The 17,476-nt window shown below is 39.7% G+C and overlaps 2 protein-coding genes and 1 pseudogene across 4 annotated transcripts in view; 2 read left to right on the top strand and 1 right to left on the bottom strand.

The window, feature by feature from the left end:
• Positions 1-5,271, top strand: part of kmt2ba (lysine (K)-specific methyltransferase 2Ba) — a 34,356-nt gene extending 29,085 nt beyond the window's left edge. For both annotated transcript variants that reach the window (XM_084919083.1, XM_084919084.1), the window contains exons 29-36: positions 297-425; positions 1,412-1,530; positions 1,708-1,836; positions 2,161-2,413; positions 2,524-2,634; positions 2,724-2,807; positions 2,904-3,033; positions 3,571-5,271. In XM_084919083.1, coding sequence (XP_084775209.1) covers positions 297-425; positions 1,412-1,530; positions 1,708-1,836; positions 2,161-2,413; positions 2,524-2,634; positions 2,724-2,807; positions 2,904-3,033; positions 3,571-3,846 — 1,231 coding nt within the window. In that variant the 3' untranslated portion in view covers positions 3,847-5,271. The remainder of the gene's footprint in view (positions 1-296; positions 426-1,411; positions 1,531-1,707; positions 1,837-2,160; positions 2,414-2,523; positions 2,635-2,723; positions 2,808-2,903; positions 3,034-3,570) is intronic.
• Positions 5,272-6,466: 1,195 nt separating this feature from the next.
• Positions 6,467-8,765, top strand: LOC146363016 (serine protease 1 pseudogene; annotated as a pseudogene).
• Positions 8,766-8,811: 46 nt separating this feature from the next.
• Positions 8,812-15,753, bottom strand: LOC146363015 (small ribosomal subunit protein eS19). Of its 2 annotated transcripts, none has more exons than XM_084919409.1 (6): positions 15,438-15,747; positions 15,153-15,223; positions 12,485-12,585; positions 11,093-11,276; positions 10,944-10,998; positions 8,812-9,323 (listed from the first exon to the last, which is right to left on the bottom strand). In XM_084919409.1, the coding sequence occupies exons 2-6, from the start codon at positions 15,221-15,223 to the stop codon at positions 9,276-9,278; spliced, it is 459 nt and encodes a 152-aa protein (XP_084775535.1). In that variant the 5' UTR covers positions 15,438-15,747; the 3' UTR covers positions 8,812-9,275. The 2 variants fall into 2 exon arrangements, with proteins under 2 accessions (XP_084775535.1, XP_084775534.1); XM_084919408.1 differs by lacking the exon at positions 8,812-9,323 and adding an exon at positions 9,395-10,178 and having other exon boundaries at positions 15,438-15,753.
• Positions 15,754-17,476: the final 1,723 nt, after the last annotated feature.

Genomic DNA, 17,476 nt, shown 5'->3' with positions numbered 1-17,476 from the left:
AAAATGTACTTACTGCAACATGCAGAACACGAGTAATATTTAAAAAAACGAATATTTCCATTGATCTTAATGGCTAACATAAAAAAACAAAAAAACAAAAAAAAACAAACAAACTGATCTTCAGCTTCATTTTGTATGAAGCACCGAGCATCACATACAGACTGACATTTTATAAATTGGTCCTCTGATGTGCAGAATCTCAGCAATGAGAGAAATTTGCACTCTCAGCAGCTGAACGAGTTTTAAAGTAAAAGATGGCAAAAGAGAAAATAAAGCATGTTGATGTCTTTCAACAGGCCGAGTGGTGTAAGAATGAAAGCTCCAACAATGAAAGATGTTCTTGATCTGGATCACCAGCTTGAGCCACAGCCAGAGCCTGAGCCGCTGAGGATCGTTGCCCCACCACCTCCTCCTACACCCAAAAGGTTAGCCTCATTTACGGACTTATTAATGCGCTACAAAGGCAAAAGGAGGCAAATACTTAATGTCAGGCTGTATTTAAAGATTAGAAAGAGCTGAAAGGGCACATGAAAACTAATTATTTAGGTCCTCGAGCCTCAAGTAGTTTTTGTGTATGTGCTGTTTTTTGTTCGAAAAACCAAGATGCTGTACACATTAAATCGACTTAATAGTTAATTCAAAGAAATTCAAAGAAAAGGAGGGGATTGTGGGAGATGTGAAAATGTTTTCCAGACAAGGCAGTCTGTTTTAGGTCAGTGGTTTATCAAAGATTAAACGAAATAAGATTCAAAATTCTGCTTCCAAGTAAGCATAGTAAGACAGATATGAATTAATAGTTGGGGGATCAAAGTGACTACTAATATTTAATAAAATAAGTGGACTAATTCAGACAAAGCTGGATAAAAAGAATTTACTTTGGGGGAAAATGAATAGTGCTGCCTTTGACTGTGAAATAACCCCCCCCCCCCCCCCCCCCCCTTCTTAATTTAAGAAATGACATCATGTCTTTGAGCCACAGGAAAATGGATCAAGGGTTAGGTTAAATAATCAGGTCAAAATTTGTGCTGTTTATGGCAGGAATAAACTGTTGGGATCATTCAAGACTTTCTTTAGTATTTTTAACTCTGTTAGTTGCAGCCTAGTGCAGAGTGTACCATGAACGTACACTAAGAACAGCTTTATCCCAACATTGATCGCCCAGTCCCATTCCAGTCCAGGCTCCTGCTCCCAGGCAGTTTTGTTTTGACTGCAGTGTTCAGGGCCAACAGGATGTCATATTTCGAATACTTGAAGTGATTTTTGATCGGGTCCAAAGAACGTTAGACCGTCCTGTAGTAGTTAAGAAGAAGAGAAAATCAAGGGAAAAGAGAAGAGACAGAATGTTTAACCTGTGAAAAAATGAGAAAAAAAAAAGTATTTTTGACAAATATGTTTTTTCCCTTGTGTGCAGGTGTTTTCATGATGACAGTCCACCATTTCCCACCAAAACCAACAGTCAGATTCAGGGTATGACGCACAAATGGGTGAGCGCTCGGCACGGAGACCTCTCCGAGTGGGGCCCTTATTCAGGTTTGTGACTAAACATGAAGTTTAATCATTTGTGTCTAATTTAGGCTAAAAACCTTTGTTTTTACATTTAACATTTATCGTTAATCTCATTTATATAGTTTTGATTGTCTTTAAGTCTCGTTGCTTTGCGAGAGAGAATATGTGGTTAGGTGTGACACTGTCTTTCACTTTTTGCAGGTTTTAGCTCAGAAGAAGAAGCACCACCTCCACCTAAACCCACAGCGAGGACGTACATGAACCAGCCCCACCTGCGCTTTGAAATCACCAGTGATGACGGCTTTAGCGTTAAGGCTAACAGCATAGAAGGTAGGAATCACTCTTCTGCTTCTTATTTAACTCTTATGCTGGTATTTTCTACTCTTTGTCATTAAAAATATAAGAAATAGAAGTTTATATCTCATCGGATAATAGCCTCGACTTTTATCAGCAAATAAGAGGATTTTCATTTATGTCAGTGGCTGATATTTATCTGTTGCCAGCCATTTATTTTCTTATTATAATATGAGAATAAAAAGGAGAATGAATACAACATAAAAGAATCAGCCCAGGTGTTCACTTAAACATTTGTCCGTGTTATCTTGCGTTTTGGCTGCGTGTTCATCTTTGCCTCCCTTTCTCACCTACCGTCAGTTGCCTGGCGCGCTGTGATAGACGGCGTCCTCGAAGCTCGGGCAGGGTTCCACCTAAGGCAGCTGCCTCTAGGTGGGATGAGCGGGCCGCGGGTGCTCGGCGTCGTCCACGATGCCGTCATCTTCCTGTTGGAGCAGCTGCAGGGCGCCGCATACTGCAAACGCCATCGCTTCCGCTTCCACCGATGTGATGACATCGAGGAAGAACTCCCCCTCAACCCGAGTGGCTGCGCCCGAGCTGAAGTCTGCACACGGTACAGACACCCTAGTTCACGGGTTTTGCTTTTAAAACCTTCTGCGCTTTGTCTGTATGTGTCTTGTTATGACGCACATCACAAATGATTTTCCCTGATTCTTTAACCAGGAAAGCAACGTTTGACATGTTCAACTTCCTGGCGTCGCAGCACAGAGAGCTTCCCGACATATTGGGCCCCTTTGATGAAGAGGAGGATGAATTCCCGCTCAAATCTTCTAGGTTAGTCATTCAGTTTGCTTCACTTTTGTCTGTGAAGTTGAGCGGTTTTCACATCAGTACTGACAGCTGCTCTGTTGCGTCTCTGCCAGGCGAGCCACCAGCAGTGAGCTTCCCATGGCAATGCGATTCAGACACCTGGAGAAAATCTCAAAAGAAGCAGTAGGAGTCTACAGGTGACGACAAATGACCATAAAACCCTTCAGGGTTTCATTGATGTCCAAAAATAAATAAGTTAAACTTTCGAATCTTCTCCCCCTGTGGCCCCTTAGATCGCCGATTCATGGTCGTGGACTCTTCTGCAAAAGGAACATCGATGCTGGGGAGATGGTGATCGAGTATGCCGGTACTGTCATTCGCGCAGTCCTGACTGATAAGCGGGAAAAGTATTACGACAGCAAGGTTGGTTACACTCGGAAATCATCATCACAGAGTATCTGCTTCATCTTTTAAAACGTTAGTGAGAAACACGGCCCTCGTGTTTGCTGTGACTCGTTCACAGCAAAGCCACCACTGCAAGTTTAATGTGAAGCAGCAGTAACTAGTTACAACTACAGAGAAATCACTGAATACCACAGCATGCAAAGACACAGTCTGCTTCCAACAATTACATTAATCATTAGTACTTCAAACAGGAACAAACAGGCACGTCGGATGAACCTGGAACAAGTCAGCTGATTAAAATAAAACTATTTTTTTTAAAAGGGTTTTTTCTTTTATTCTTTGATCACCAGCTAAACGATCTAGACTGCACTTCAACATCTTCCTTTTGCTTTCACTTCCTTAAGGCACACTCTCACTAGACTCGGGGGACATACCATTAAAATTTAAGGCGGTCAAATTCGTTTTACATCGTGGGCAACATTCATAAGGGGCGAGAACAATGAAGCACCTTTAATCCTAAAATGTGAAAGTAATGTGTGTGTTTCTGTACTCCAGGGCATCGGCTGCTACATGTTCCGCATCGACGACTTCGACGTGGTCGACGCCACGATGCAGGGCAATGCGGCTCGTTTCATCAACCACTCGTGCGAGCCGAACTGCTACTCGCGCGTCATCAACGTGGACGGACGCAAGCACATCGTTATCTTCGCATTGAGGAAGATCTACCGGGGAGAAGAGCTCACCTACGACTACAAGTTCCCCATCGAGGACGAGAGCAACAAGCTCTCCTGCAACTGCGGGGCGAGGCGCTGCCGCCGCTATCTGAATTAACCCCCCCTCACCGCTAACCCCAATAAGCCGTCGTACCTGATGCAGCTCAGGCGGCAAATGAAATCACGAAGGCAACTGTAGCCATATGATGAAGGTCAATAACGCACACAGACCTGAGCCAGTGTTCAGAAGATCAACTTACAGACCCGTGAAGGACGTACACAAGATAAGAGCCATATGTGAAAGCTTGGGATGAAGTCTACACATGCACGCACACACACGATGGATTTATGTACTGTTTCTCATCTACTTCACACTTTGTTTTACATCGCTGACTTTGCTGTCAGCGCCCTCTGCCGGAACTGGGGAAAAAAAGAAGTGCAAACTGAAGTGACCTAACTTCAGCTGTCTGTCTGTCTCTGTAAATAAAAAGTCACAGAGAGCGACGAAGAGGAGAATTTCTACAGCACCTTAGCATGACCCAGCCTTCTCTGGCAGCAGACAGGACTCACTTTTACTATAATGCAGCAGTGCAGCTCTTTTTACTCTGGATACCACATCTCTCGGAAGCAGGGACTTGAATTAAGTGAATTACAAATTCCCGTTCACTTAATATTTTAGGTGCTGATGACATTTATCCCACAGGTTAGTTTTAATAGCGTAGATCGAACCTTTGTGCTCCTCCAGTCAGCCGAAAGCTTCTGTTTTTATTTGTAACGGCGCAGATGCTGTGACCCGAATGCTTTTACCCACTGTTACACTCTTTCTTTGTTCTCTTTGTTTGTGCAGTTTGTATGTTTTAAGGCCTATGAGGAAGCGTTTTCTTGGTGCAGCATTCAAAAGGAAAATGGTGATCTTTCCCCGGCACGGTCCCGGCTCTTTTTGTACATTTGAACAATAAATGTATGCTCATCAGACTAATGGAAGTAAATGTGTTTGAGCTTTTAACCTTCTCTTTGTAGGCTGAGCAACAGTGAAGCTTATTCCCTTCAATTGATGTCTGGTTAATCATTGTTTTGTGCCCCCCTCCCAAATCTCCCTCAGGTGTTCTACCTCAAAGAAAGAAGTGAGATTTAATTTAATTACACAACACGCAGTGGAAAAACTGCTTTCTTGCTCTTTAAGCTTTCTAATTATTGAATTTCGATATTAAGAAACAGGTAACATCACTGCTGTTGGACACTTAGAATAGGTGGTCACCTTTTTTGTGCTTTTTCTTTCTTCCTCTTTTTTTGTTAAGAAACTCCATTGTGTAATTGTGCCCCCGCTACTGGATGTACACAAGGATCTGGGACTTTAGGCTGACTGCTGTGGACTTTTTGTTTTGTAGGATTCATGACTGAATTTGACACAAATCTTTGTTACTGTATCAGCTCACATGGATCCTGTCCTGTACATAGTTGTAAAGAATTTCTAAGCCTGTTGAATATTTTTTTACCTCCAATTTTTTTTAATTTATGTTCAATAAAATTTGTTCAAAGTTTGCTTTCCTGCTGCTGATTTTCTTAACGCACAAACAGAACCTGAAGGCATTCACAGTGAAATATACAGGAAAAATCACACAGCTGAAGATGTTTGATTAAAAGTGGAAAAAAAACAGATTATCTATCAGACTGGATTGATCTTGTAGAAACATGCCAGAATGTTATGAACTTATAAAACTGATTATTATTATTATTATTATATAAATTATTATTCAAAGCTGGAACCAGCTTTTTGCATTACTGGAAATGGGGGTCATGGTGTCTATCTGTCCATTTGCCTAACTGCTTAGGCACATTCACTTCAGTGCAAAAGTCTTGAACCATATCCACCATAAAATAGGATCTGGAAAGGCCTCATTTTTCAGCACGATAATGAGAAAGACGCACAAGTGAGAAGTCATGAATTGGCCTCCCCAGAACCACAGCAGTGTGAGATCATCTTGATGGAGAACAGAACAAAAGTTAGCCAACACCCTGAGTGTCCTTCAAGAAGCCTGGAGAACAATTCCTGAAGACTTTAAAGAAAACACAAGAGAGCTGCCTAAAAGCGTTCACACTATGTTGAAGAATAAAGTTGGTCACACCAAATATTTACTTTCAATCTTGCTTTATATACTGAACTATCATGTACGTTTGCATGTTTCAATAAATCACTATGCCTATTTCCCATTTTTCTAACACAATATAAAGAAATGAGGGGTGGCTCAAGAGTTTTGCACAGTACTGCATATTATGTTAAGTTAATTGGTGATTCTACATTAGCCGTAGGTGTGACTGTGTGTGATTGGTTGTCTGTCTCTCCTGTCCAGGATGTACCCCATCTCTTGCTCAGTGACAGGCAAGAAAAGAACAATAATTGTACATTTTATTTGAATTAAAAGAGTCGAAAAGTGCATGAATGAATTGAGCCTCTGAATACAGGTTTGTTTGTGATGTTGTCTTGAGAACCTCAACACACGGTCTACCATAATGTTATGCCTGGCTCATTTAAAGAAGGAGAGATCAATCGGAGAGAAAGAGTCTAAATAAATATCAATAGTTTTAAAAGTACATAATGACATGACTGTGAGATGGATATAAACAGCTTTTTTGTCTAATGATTAAAATTAGTCATTGCTAGTTAGAGTTAAAGAAATGCTTGTGCTTTGATGTGGGATTATCGTGTCTCCTAATGCATTCTTGTGGAGGCAGGAGATATGTGCAAAATTAACATTACATCACCAGATTTTCAACCAGTTTTCTACTACCCCAGCAATCTTCAGTGCCTGTGGCAGCCCATCGTTGATGACGCAATCTGCAGGAACCTTATCACTACCGTCCCCGAGGTCACTGAGAACATGGTCTGCGCTGGATCCGTGCATGGAGACACCAGTAAATGCACACAAAGGGACTGAGGTGGTACACAAGTATGCGCATGAAATCTGAGACTGAGTGCACTTCTTATTAAACTTCACTGGTGCAGGTTTACACTCTAATGGCATCTAATTGAGCATCAGAAAGATGCTCTCACTCTAATATTGACTGTAAGCGGGAGATCCAGCAGTATTGTTGGAGAGAAAACCTAGTCAAAGTGTGTTAGAATGTAACTAAGTACATTTACTTAAGTACTCTGTGATATTTTATACCTCACTTCCGCTACAGTTCAGAGGGAAAGAGAGGAGAGAGGCTTGCAGGGATGAGAGGTGAGGGTGCTTGCCTGCTATCAGGAGCCACCTTGGTACAAAAGGACCAATTGATTGCCTTTTTCTGTTATTCCTGATTGTAGAGATTGAAGAGGATTTTTAATTACAGAAATATAGCACTCAAACAAAGACATCATAAGGACAAGTGACCAAATGTAGCAAATATCTGTCAGCATGGTGGTTTCATCACAATCACATGGGTAACATTATGACATCTGCCATCATCGTGGTTTGTTTGGGATTTAATTTACTCAATGCATGTCAAGAATGTCTTTTCCAGAAAAGATGTCATCAGTTACATTCAGAAGAATCTTTTATCCATAACTAACTTACCTGATCCCACGTTTAACAACTTCATGCTGTGATGCTTTGAAGAGAAATGTTACAGGTGTTGTCTTGCTCAGCTCAGACAGGGTATCTACTAGTCCTTATACTTTTTAAATACACATTTACAGATAAAATCAAGTGATTCATGTGTCCTTGGTTCAGTTTGGATAGATCTTGAGTGTTTTTAGCCAATTCACTGTGAGAATTATGTGCTCGCAGTGCTGCTATTTTCAGCCGCTCTGCACATTTACATCATATACTGGTTTGTTTACCATGTGTTCCAGTGACCTCACCCTGTCATTGACATGTAAACACATGTCTTCTATTCCTCTCGAACCCAGTCCTCATAAAACCTTATCTTATGAGCCAGTTGCTCCATAACTCATATTTCACTCGCTTTTTTCAGCCATTTGTCTTGTGTTAGAGCAGGTATAATGCACTCATTTTACATGGAGAGTCACGTTACAGCCTATTTTGATCCTAAGCAGGCAGCACCAGTGAAACTAAAGAAGTTTAACTACATATTTAGAAAAAAGAAAAAGAAGGGCATTTGTAACAGTATTTCTTAGTTTTTGACGTGGTAAAGAAATGCTGCTGTAGTAAATGAGAAAAATGTGTCAGCATGATTTAAATTGTAATAAATGTATAAAATTATAGAAAAAGGGGAAGTTTCTGTTAGTACATGGAAAATATCCTGTTTTGTTTTTTACAATTCAAATTCTTTGAATTGTTGTGTTATTGTGCTTCTAATTGTCACTTTTCTCACACAGTGCTGTTATTCTGTTTGAGAGCCATTGTTTGGATCTCTGGGCCAAAGTAGTTGGAGTAAAATGCTTGCCTTAAGCTACCTAATTTGATCATCAGCCTGTTAATCTGAATGTTATGGCTTTTATAGATTAAACCTTTCATAAAATAGGTGAAAGTATGCCAATAAGATACATTAGATTAAAGCCTATATCTAAAGAATGTATTGGTCTTAGCCTGGTGTTCAGGTCTGGCAGGGCTTGCAGTACACTGGTGCAAACCCTGAAGATGAAGAAGAAGAAAGCCTTGCTGACCAGCCTTCTGTACAAATGAGAATATTCAAGTTTACTGAATATGTATTGTACTTGCCTAATACCTTAAACTCAACCAAATGTTTTCTTTCCACCATAATGATCATTTTTACTTTACTTTGAAGTTTTAAAGCACTTAAAGTAACTTGCTCACACCTGTGGACTGCCAAGTGGTTACAGGTGGCACAAAGCACACTGCAACCACAGAAAGCTGGAACTATCAGTGAGTTAGTATTTCGTGATGAGAGAGTCTACTGTGTATTTCCTGTCTTTGTCTGCAGGCAGATGCTGGCGGACCTCTGGTGTGTAACGGCGAGCTGCAGGGAGTCATGTCCATTTCTTCTGACTGCATCGTGAATGGAAACCCCACTCTTTATGCCCGCGTGTGCAGCTACATCAGCTGGATCAGCAGCGTCATGAGCAGCAACTAAACTGAGCAAGAGTCACTCACAGGCCCATATAAAAACTGACATTCAGTCAGTGCTCATACTCATTTTATTCAGAGCATCCTGTATAACGTATATGTGCTCAGTAATACCATTCTGCAAACACAAAGTTAGAAAATGAATAAAAATGTGCATGAGAATTCTTTGCATTTCTTTCCTTTCTACATCTGCTCTCACATTTCTTTTTCTCTCCATTGCTTCACATTTGTAGGCAAAAATACGAACATGCTTTTGCTTTGTAACACTGCATTCGGAGTGCTTTTGTGTCCACTCTGCGCCTTAATGTTACAAGGCCACCGCCAACCTCTGACTGCTGCAAAACATTCATGTATGATATTTGCACTCGCTGTATTTTAGACACATGCATCGCTATGAAGTGCCTCTTTGTGCTCGGTTACTGTCGGCACTGGATTGATATGGGAGGAGGGTGAACTTGAGTAAATAAGCGGTAAGGCATAACTGCATTCCTTTTCTCAGGATTCTTATATAACGTCCTCAGATGGCGCTCTGTAAACTCCGCTGTTTCTTGTTTGCTGAGGCAACCTGAGCACACAAAAGACAATAAAAAGGACAGTCGTGCTGATGTAACAAACTGACAAGCTATATACTCTGCACACAAGGCATGCAGTATTTATTTAGAGATCCCAAGAAATATCTCACATATGATTATATGTTTTACATTGTTGCCATAACTGAGACACAACACTAGAGGGAGCCACTTCAACTGCATGCTGCACATCTGGTGCTGTAAAGGGTTGAGCAATAATGACATTTAATTTCTGATGTCTTTGAAGCCCTCTGCAAGTATCAAATGTGTCTACAGTCATGATTAAAAAAAAGGAAGCGCACACTCTTCAGTTCTAGAGTTTTACGAATGAGATCATGAAAAATAAATCATCTGGCCCTTAGCAGGTCTTAAAATTATGCAAATACGAACACCTCTATAAAAGGAGATGATGGATTGTATAGTAATAATCTCATAACCCTTCCCAGACTGATGCTCTGGAGCGTTCGGGTGCATTAACACAATGCCAAGAAAGAAAGACATCACCTTGGAGAAGCAATTCTTGCTGCCCGTCAATCTGTGAGGGGCTATGAGATCATTTCAAAACAATCTCAAGTCCATTTTGCAGTGAGAAAGATTATTCACAAGTGGAAAACATTCATGGCAGCTGTGGAAAACCCAACAAATTCACCCTGAGGTCATCCGTACAAAGCTTGGATAAACTCTCAGTTAGCACGTTAAGTGTTAAAGTTCCCGACAGCAGAGACCTTCTTTCGGCTGCATATTCACAAGGGATCACCACAGAGGATGAAGCCACATATTTGATTTGGCACAGATTTTTGTCCTTCCTGACGCCACCCTCCTAGGGATTTGTGTCTTCTGCTGGTCTTGAACTGGGGATATTTCGCTTGTTAGGTGAATGTGTAAACCACTGAACACTACAATTAGAAAAACACTAAACACATACCAGCACAGCTCAGGTTTGCAAAGCTACATCTGAACAAACTAGACCTCTGAAACAAGGACCTTAGAATTAACAGATGCTGTGCTTTCTTTTTACTATGACAGCAAAAAATAAATGTAATGAGCTTCCATTTATTCTTACCTTTTAAGAGTAGCATCTCATACTGAATAAAAAACAAAAATAATTTTTATTTGTCTTAAACTGGGTCTGAGACACAGCCTTTAAACCAGCTTTTATCCAATTGATTTCTTCATAAACAAAAGGCTTGAGCAGTAGGTGGGTGGGGCTGCTGCGTGTCTGAGATGACCACATTAGGGAATTCCCTACTCTGTGATATCGTACAGATCCAAGACTAGAAAAAGACTGAAACTCTAAGCCTGAGCGTTTGGCTCAAAGGAATTACTTTTACATACATGGACCTCAAAGACCATAATGGGTCCACTGTAAAGAGTTATTTAACAACATTATGACAATTAGATATGATCCCCTGCTCACTGTCACTATAGTGCTGCTACAAAAAAGTATTATTTTTATCCTCTACACCATAAAAATAATACAAATTCTGATTAACCCCTCTCAATTACAGTCTTTAACTAACTGCAGGAATAATATGCACATTACAGAGAATGAAACAATAACATTTTTATGCACAGATAAATCCACATATGCATGTACTGCAAGTCTAACAACTCACCTGCCCAGCGATCCTATCCAGGTCTCTCTGACCCTGAGAGGTCAGTCTACGACCGCTGTAAGCACAAATATTTTAAAACACTTAAAAATAACAGTTGTTGTGAAGTCACCACCTCAGAATCACATCGTCTCAGCATTCAGCCTTCTCACCCATTGGGATCCTTCTCCACCATCTTGAGGCCCTCCAGAGCTTGCAGGACCTTCCTCGCCACGTTCCTGGATCCTACGCTGAAGTGGGCGGGGCATACGCCATTCCTCTGGCGCCCACCATAGATTTTGATCATGGAGCCCACACCGACCCCTCCTCGCAGGTACAGGTGGCGGGCCGTGGATGCTGGTGGCACGTATCATATACAGTGCAGTATGTTTCAGTATGAACTTGTTTTATCATTCAAAATACAAGAAGTCAACATATTTTAGAGCTAATATAAGTCAGTACAGGACATCCACAGGTAAAGGAACAGTGTGCAGTGCATGCGTTTCTATTGAATTTAGCGAATATGCTTTATTCATATAACAAATTTTTATTCCAGGCAGAAGCACAATGTGCAGCATGATCTCAATAATGGAAAACTAAGTTAACAAACAGGAGAAAGTGTCAGGATTGCAGACCCAGACATGGGACACAGGAGTAAAGCATAAAGTTGAGCCCTTAGATATAAGCATAATAAAGTCTGAAAGTAATCCAAAGCAAAGCATAACTCCAGGCAATCCAATACACAGCTGAGAAGGAAAACACAACACAAATCAGGGATAATGGGACAAAAGATGTTGCACTAAATAGAAACCATCAGGGACAAAAGACCACAAACATAAAACAGGAAATGAACTACACAGAAAATGACCACAGAGACAAGACTGGGGCAACAGAGAAGGATCACAAAAGGAAGTAACAAACTTATTACCATCAAAGCAAATAACTAAGGGCAAAAATGACAAAGAGATTCCAATGGACCAGGGAACATAAAACATTATAAACAGAAGACCAAACAACATAAATCAAAACTCAAAAGAAATCATGAAGAATAGGAGTATTAATAAAATGACATAATTAAGACAATGTTCGCTAAATCAGGGGCTCAGAAACAAAGAACAGATTTGACTGTACTGCACCTAGGTTCATGGTAGCCACAGTGAAAGGCCTGCCTGTGTTACTCAGCTGTTTGTGTATGATCATAAATCACAAGGATGCCTAAAAAAGGTACAAATAACTCCAAGACCGAATTGTTTTTCCATCTTAAGATGAGATTTCCAGAACCCAAACTTTATCAAATAAAATATATCTTCTGGTTAAACATTTCAGTTCACTGAGTCAATTCAGCTAATGATTGCTTTTCATGTTGACTGTAATCAACTCAACTGTTTGGGTAATTGTTCGGTGTGTAATTGTTTATTTTGTCTGAACAATAATTAAAACAGCTTGAGACAGAGAGAAACTGCACATCCACACACTAGAGAGGACTGAGCCTGACATGTTCATGACTTTCATTTACTTTTTATGATTATTTGTCACTCCAGCTGCACGTGGAAACGAAAACTAACCTGCTCTGGTGTAAAACCAGTTGTCGTCACAGGGGGCAAGCTCCTTGTGCCTGGCAAGCTTCACGGTATCAACCCACTCTGGGACCTTCAGTTTGCCAGACCTGAAAAATCAATTAGTAGGTGATGTGATGAATAAAAACAGCGTGATACATATTAAATTGTTTGCTTTTCCAACTCATATATATGATAATAAAGGTAAAGTCTTCATCGTGTAGAGTAAGGCAGATTTTTTTTGGTCATAAAAAGCTTTGATTACGATTTGGATGAGAATCAAAGTAAGAACTTCATATTTTATTGCTCTTTGTAGGATGTTTCCACTTAAGTGCACTAACAGTGTACAGTGTACATATTTAAAGTAGTTCTAAGTTAGAAATTTCCATCATGAGAAATATGAAAATACAGCCTCTATTAATCCCATGCAGGCAAAAGTATGGCAGTAGAGGTACAGCAGATGTGCAGAAAGACCAGTGAGGTATCTATTGTAAAATAAAACACAATAAAGAAAATGAAACAAGCTGGAATTTTGCTTTCCTTTTTCAGCATTCAGGGGGTGTATTATTGTTGTTGCATGAGTCTGAGCTCCCTCTGGAGTACAGGCTGACCTATATAGGTTTTTTAAGACTGATACTGATACCAATATTTAGCATAGTTAAAAAAAACTAAGAACCTGATACATCAGCCAATAGTTTTTCTTTCAGACACACAAAACATAAAGAAAATTATTATATTTGTTCTATATATTCAAATTACTAAGCTAATATGAAAATGCAGTTTAATCTAGTTTTCTTGTCACAGCAAGTCACAGATTACTCACTGCTACTCAGTTCGGATCAGCTGGTTATCACATTTGTGTTGCCAACATGGAAGTTAGAGAGCGCCCTTTTGTAGACATACTATACAACATCAACACTCAGTGTTTAAGGGCATCTCGCCCCTCTCTTCTTTACATTTTCACTTTAATTTATCGGCTATTGCAACTGTAGCCGATATATATTGGCAAACAGTTAATATCAGCCATCAGTCGGGCTGTACTCTGAAGGTTCACTGGTTGTAAATGTGATTTATCGGCCAGTAAAAACCACACAATAAACACTGACACACACACGGTGGTGAGTGAAAGGGAAACATATGTGAAACTGTTTATACATGTGAACAAGACAGCAGTGATATACATAGAAAATCAGCAATACTCAACTGAGAATGGCCACATACCACAAGAGAGAGAACATCTGTGATGTGTCAGAAGCCGCACTGAAATACAGCATCATGCCATCATGGCTGCTACTGTGGTTTACTACATTCTGGAGCCCATGTGTGTTTCATTCTTTTACTCTGCTACGGAGACTGAGACCCTTTAAAATAGTTATTTTAAATCACTTTTTAACTATGAACTGGATTTTCCCGAGTGACTTACATTTTACAAAAATTTTAATCTAAACACAGAAGACGTAACTGGCCACGAGACTGGTTGTTTCTTTAGTACTATTAAAGTTATACAAATATAATTGTCTATGCATGCATATACATTTTAAGAAATCATCTGTGTGTGTGTTTTACTGAAACCTAGCTGTGAAAACTATGCAATCTAAACTTCAGGTTCTGATTCTAACCAAATTAGATCTCTCGTGTATATTATTTTGGTTTTACTTCCAGTTTTTCTTGGTTTTTTCCTTCATTGTTTTCACCTCTATTTAGTTGTCTGTGCCTGAGCTCTGCTCCCACCTGTGTCTTGTTTGCAATTAGCCCTCTTTGTAAATACAATTCTGTATTTGTGGTCTGCTTTCTTCCTGAGTTTCTTCCATTCTTCGTCTCCTCGGTATGCCAATCTCTTATTACTTTGCATGGGTCTCTCTAGGAAGTAAAAAAAAAACCCTCAGTCTTCAAGATTAATGTAATTGCTGAAAAACAAAACTTGTAAAATTATTGCATGTTAGGAAGACTTGTAGCTTTTTAAAAAAAATTATAAATTTTATTTATAAATAAATAAGGTCTGACACAAATTCAATTAAAAAAATTGGAATATAGTTCAATATAGTAAATTTAGCAGTTTTTCCTCTCAAATCTACAGTTTTAATAATTTCTTTTCACAATCCCACCCAATATGTGCCAGTTTTTTTTTCCACAAAAAAAGTGTCAATTCTTCTTCTGCAGTTCCCTTTTTTATCCCTCATAAATCTGCCAGTTTATTCTAATTTGCCGCTACTTTGACGTAAAATTAGCTAAACACTCACAAATTTACACTCTCAGATTAACTTAATCTCTCAAATTGAATTTTTCTTTTCTAGGACGCATAGTTTTGTTTTGTTTTGTTTTTTTGTTTGTTTTTTTTATAGCTTTTTTTTTTTTTCCTTCGAAGCATTTCTTCTCCAAATTTACAATTTTAATCTCTGAAGTTTAATTTTCAAGTGTTTATTCTGTTTTGCTCCTCTCTTCCCTCTATCGCCCGTCCTTTAATTAAAATAAATAAATAAATAAAAAAAAAAAGTAGGTGGCCCTCAGTTCGGTGTCTGCATTAATAAACTGTCCTTTCCCTGTGATTCACCGTGTATTGCAGCTGTCTGAGCCTCTGCCCAGCCTTCACAAATCCCCCATCATCCCGCTTGATTGACAGGTGGACATCAGCCCGTCATCAGATAAGCGCAGAGGCAGGTTGTGGTGCATTACTTACTTTTTGAGGAAAGCTGACAGTGCTTTGACAAACTCTTGCTGGTTGACATCTTTCACCGTGACGCTGGGCATCTAGAAGGACAGTTGGAGACAGGGGTGAGCTGAAAATGATACACTGTTCGCGGCTTTACGAGCAGAAAATCAGCGCTGATGTACCGTCTCTGCTAACGTTAGCTAAAACTCTAAGCTAGCCTAGCTAAAGTAACTGAAAGCGGGGCAGACACTTCGCCTCTTTCTGTTACTCAAACGTGCAGCTGTCATTATCATACATTACCAAATATCTTACTTTGTATAGGCCCCACAGAGACGACAGGCAGGCGGTTATGGACTCCCAGCTTAGTGACTGCAGCAAAAAAGGATGCTGAAGAGGGATGGAGGGAGACTGCCCTCGTTTGGAAAGGATGATACCTTATCCCAAACTAACCTCGCCTGCCGCTTAATATCCCAGCTTAATTCACCCTTTAAACCTAAGTAACACTGACGGCAACATTCTCCACTTGTATTGTAATCCTACGGGTCAAAAAAGGTGGCGAAACAATATTAAAAAGCGAGTTTTTGAATATGAGGATGCAGTTTATGAAGTACTCCTGCTGAATCCCAGCAGGGGGGACTGTTGTGGCACCTTTCTTTAGACCCTGGCCCACTTCGTGTTTATCAGGATCCTTTTCAGAAAGTGCTCTGCAGTCAGGGAGGGGGGGGGGGGGGGGGAAAGCACCAGAGGGCTGGTATCGTCTTAATTTTTCACCTGCAGTGAACTCTAGTTTATGCAAATACAGTCAACGTTTCTTTTATTTGGCTGTCAAACGCTAAATGGAGCTCATTCTGCGGCTGCAGAGCCTGTGCTCTGTGTTTGAAGGAAACACAAGAGTGCATTTCAACGGTTGATCATGACACAACGCATTAGATTTGGAGCTACCCAAGCAGTCAGCATCTGTCACCATCCCCCAAACTAAACGCTTTGGCCTTGTTCAGAAATATAACAAAGATCAGAAGTTTAAAATAAAAATGACTAAAATTGGTTTTGAGCTGAAAGCCACTTAATTGATTAACAGTAAAAACAAATGGCTTGTTAAATGTGAGGATTTGATGCTTTCTCTTAACTTTAAGTCCAGGCTCTTAGGGGGTTTTATTGTCAGTTCAAAAGCATGTACAGGTTGAAGGCATCTCATCAATGCAAAAGAACAATTAGATCGTGTAATAGAGTAACACTGCATGCAGCTTTTATGGGGCGTGTGTTGTCTGTAAAGTATTGTTTGCTTTGTCATAGTCTTAAAATACTACTTTTCAACTATAGGTAAAATACCTTTCTCTGAGGGCATAAAACTTGGGTTTTTAGCGTGGTGTTTAACATTTTGCCGTCTAAAATTGTCACATTTAAAAGGCAAAGTGAAATCTTACTAGGCCACATAGTCTCAAGTAGAAAAAAGATTTTTAAGCAGATGTGCAGTTGCTTCAAAAAATGCATTATATAATCCCAACAAAATGACCAGACCACGTACTTTTCTATGCATACAATGGTGTTACAGAACAATGTAAATGCATTTTTAAAGATGCTTTATAGTTGTGTTAATGAAATATCAAGGTTATTATCACTGTATAAATTAAGTGAAACATTACTTCTATTGCCTCATAATTTGCAATATTTCAAAGAAATGTGTAATATTTGACGACATGGGGGGGAAAAAGAGAACATTTTATGTAATTGCTGCTTACAGGCAGCATTATTTTAGTTTTTATGCAATGAAGGGCACTTTCAATACTTTTCCAATGAACTTTATAATTTAAAGTGCCAGCAGCATTACAGTGCAGTAGTAGTGATGCAGAATAAGTCAAATGTCAGAGCAAAAGAAACCTAGGTAGTTTGTTCAATGGGAGTCTTAAGTGCAAGTATAACACAAGTGTAATTTCCATCCACCTTTTGCTGATCCTGTTTAACTAGTGAGTGCTCCTAGCTCCATACTAAGTGGAGTCATTTGTTTACTTTTGGGTTGCACGTCATCCCGGTATCTCCTGCTTGCTTACTTTCATAGCCTTGTTGTATTCAATGATATTTGCCTCAAGTGGTTTTTTCACCTGTAGCTGGAACAATTTCCTTGCGTATTTTTGCACAGTACTGTGCCGTTGTGGATATCAAAGTATCTTCGTACTCCCCAGGCTGACATGCAGCTCTCACTTGGATGTGGCTGGGTTTCTGTTACTGTGCAATGTGTTAGCCTACCATAGATCACAGGTAAATTGATTTTATATGTATTTCAATTAAGACGAACTATATGACAGGATCTAAACTAAAATACAATAACAATGTAAATGTCCTCATTTTTAGGT

This window comes from Perissodus microlepis, chromosome 22, assembly GCF_051167445.1.
Source record: "Perissodus microlepis isolate ML-2025 ecotype Zambia chromosome 22, ASM5116744v1, whole genome shotgun sequence".
Taxonomy (NCBI): Eukaryota; Metazoa; Chordata; class Actinopteri; order Cichliformes; family Cichlidae; genus Perissodus; species Perissodus microlepis.
This window is presented reverse-complemented; position numbering and strand designations above follow the sequence as displayed.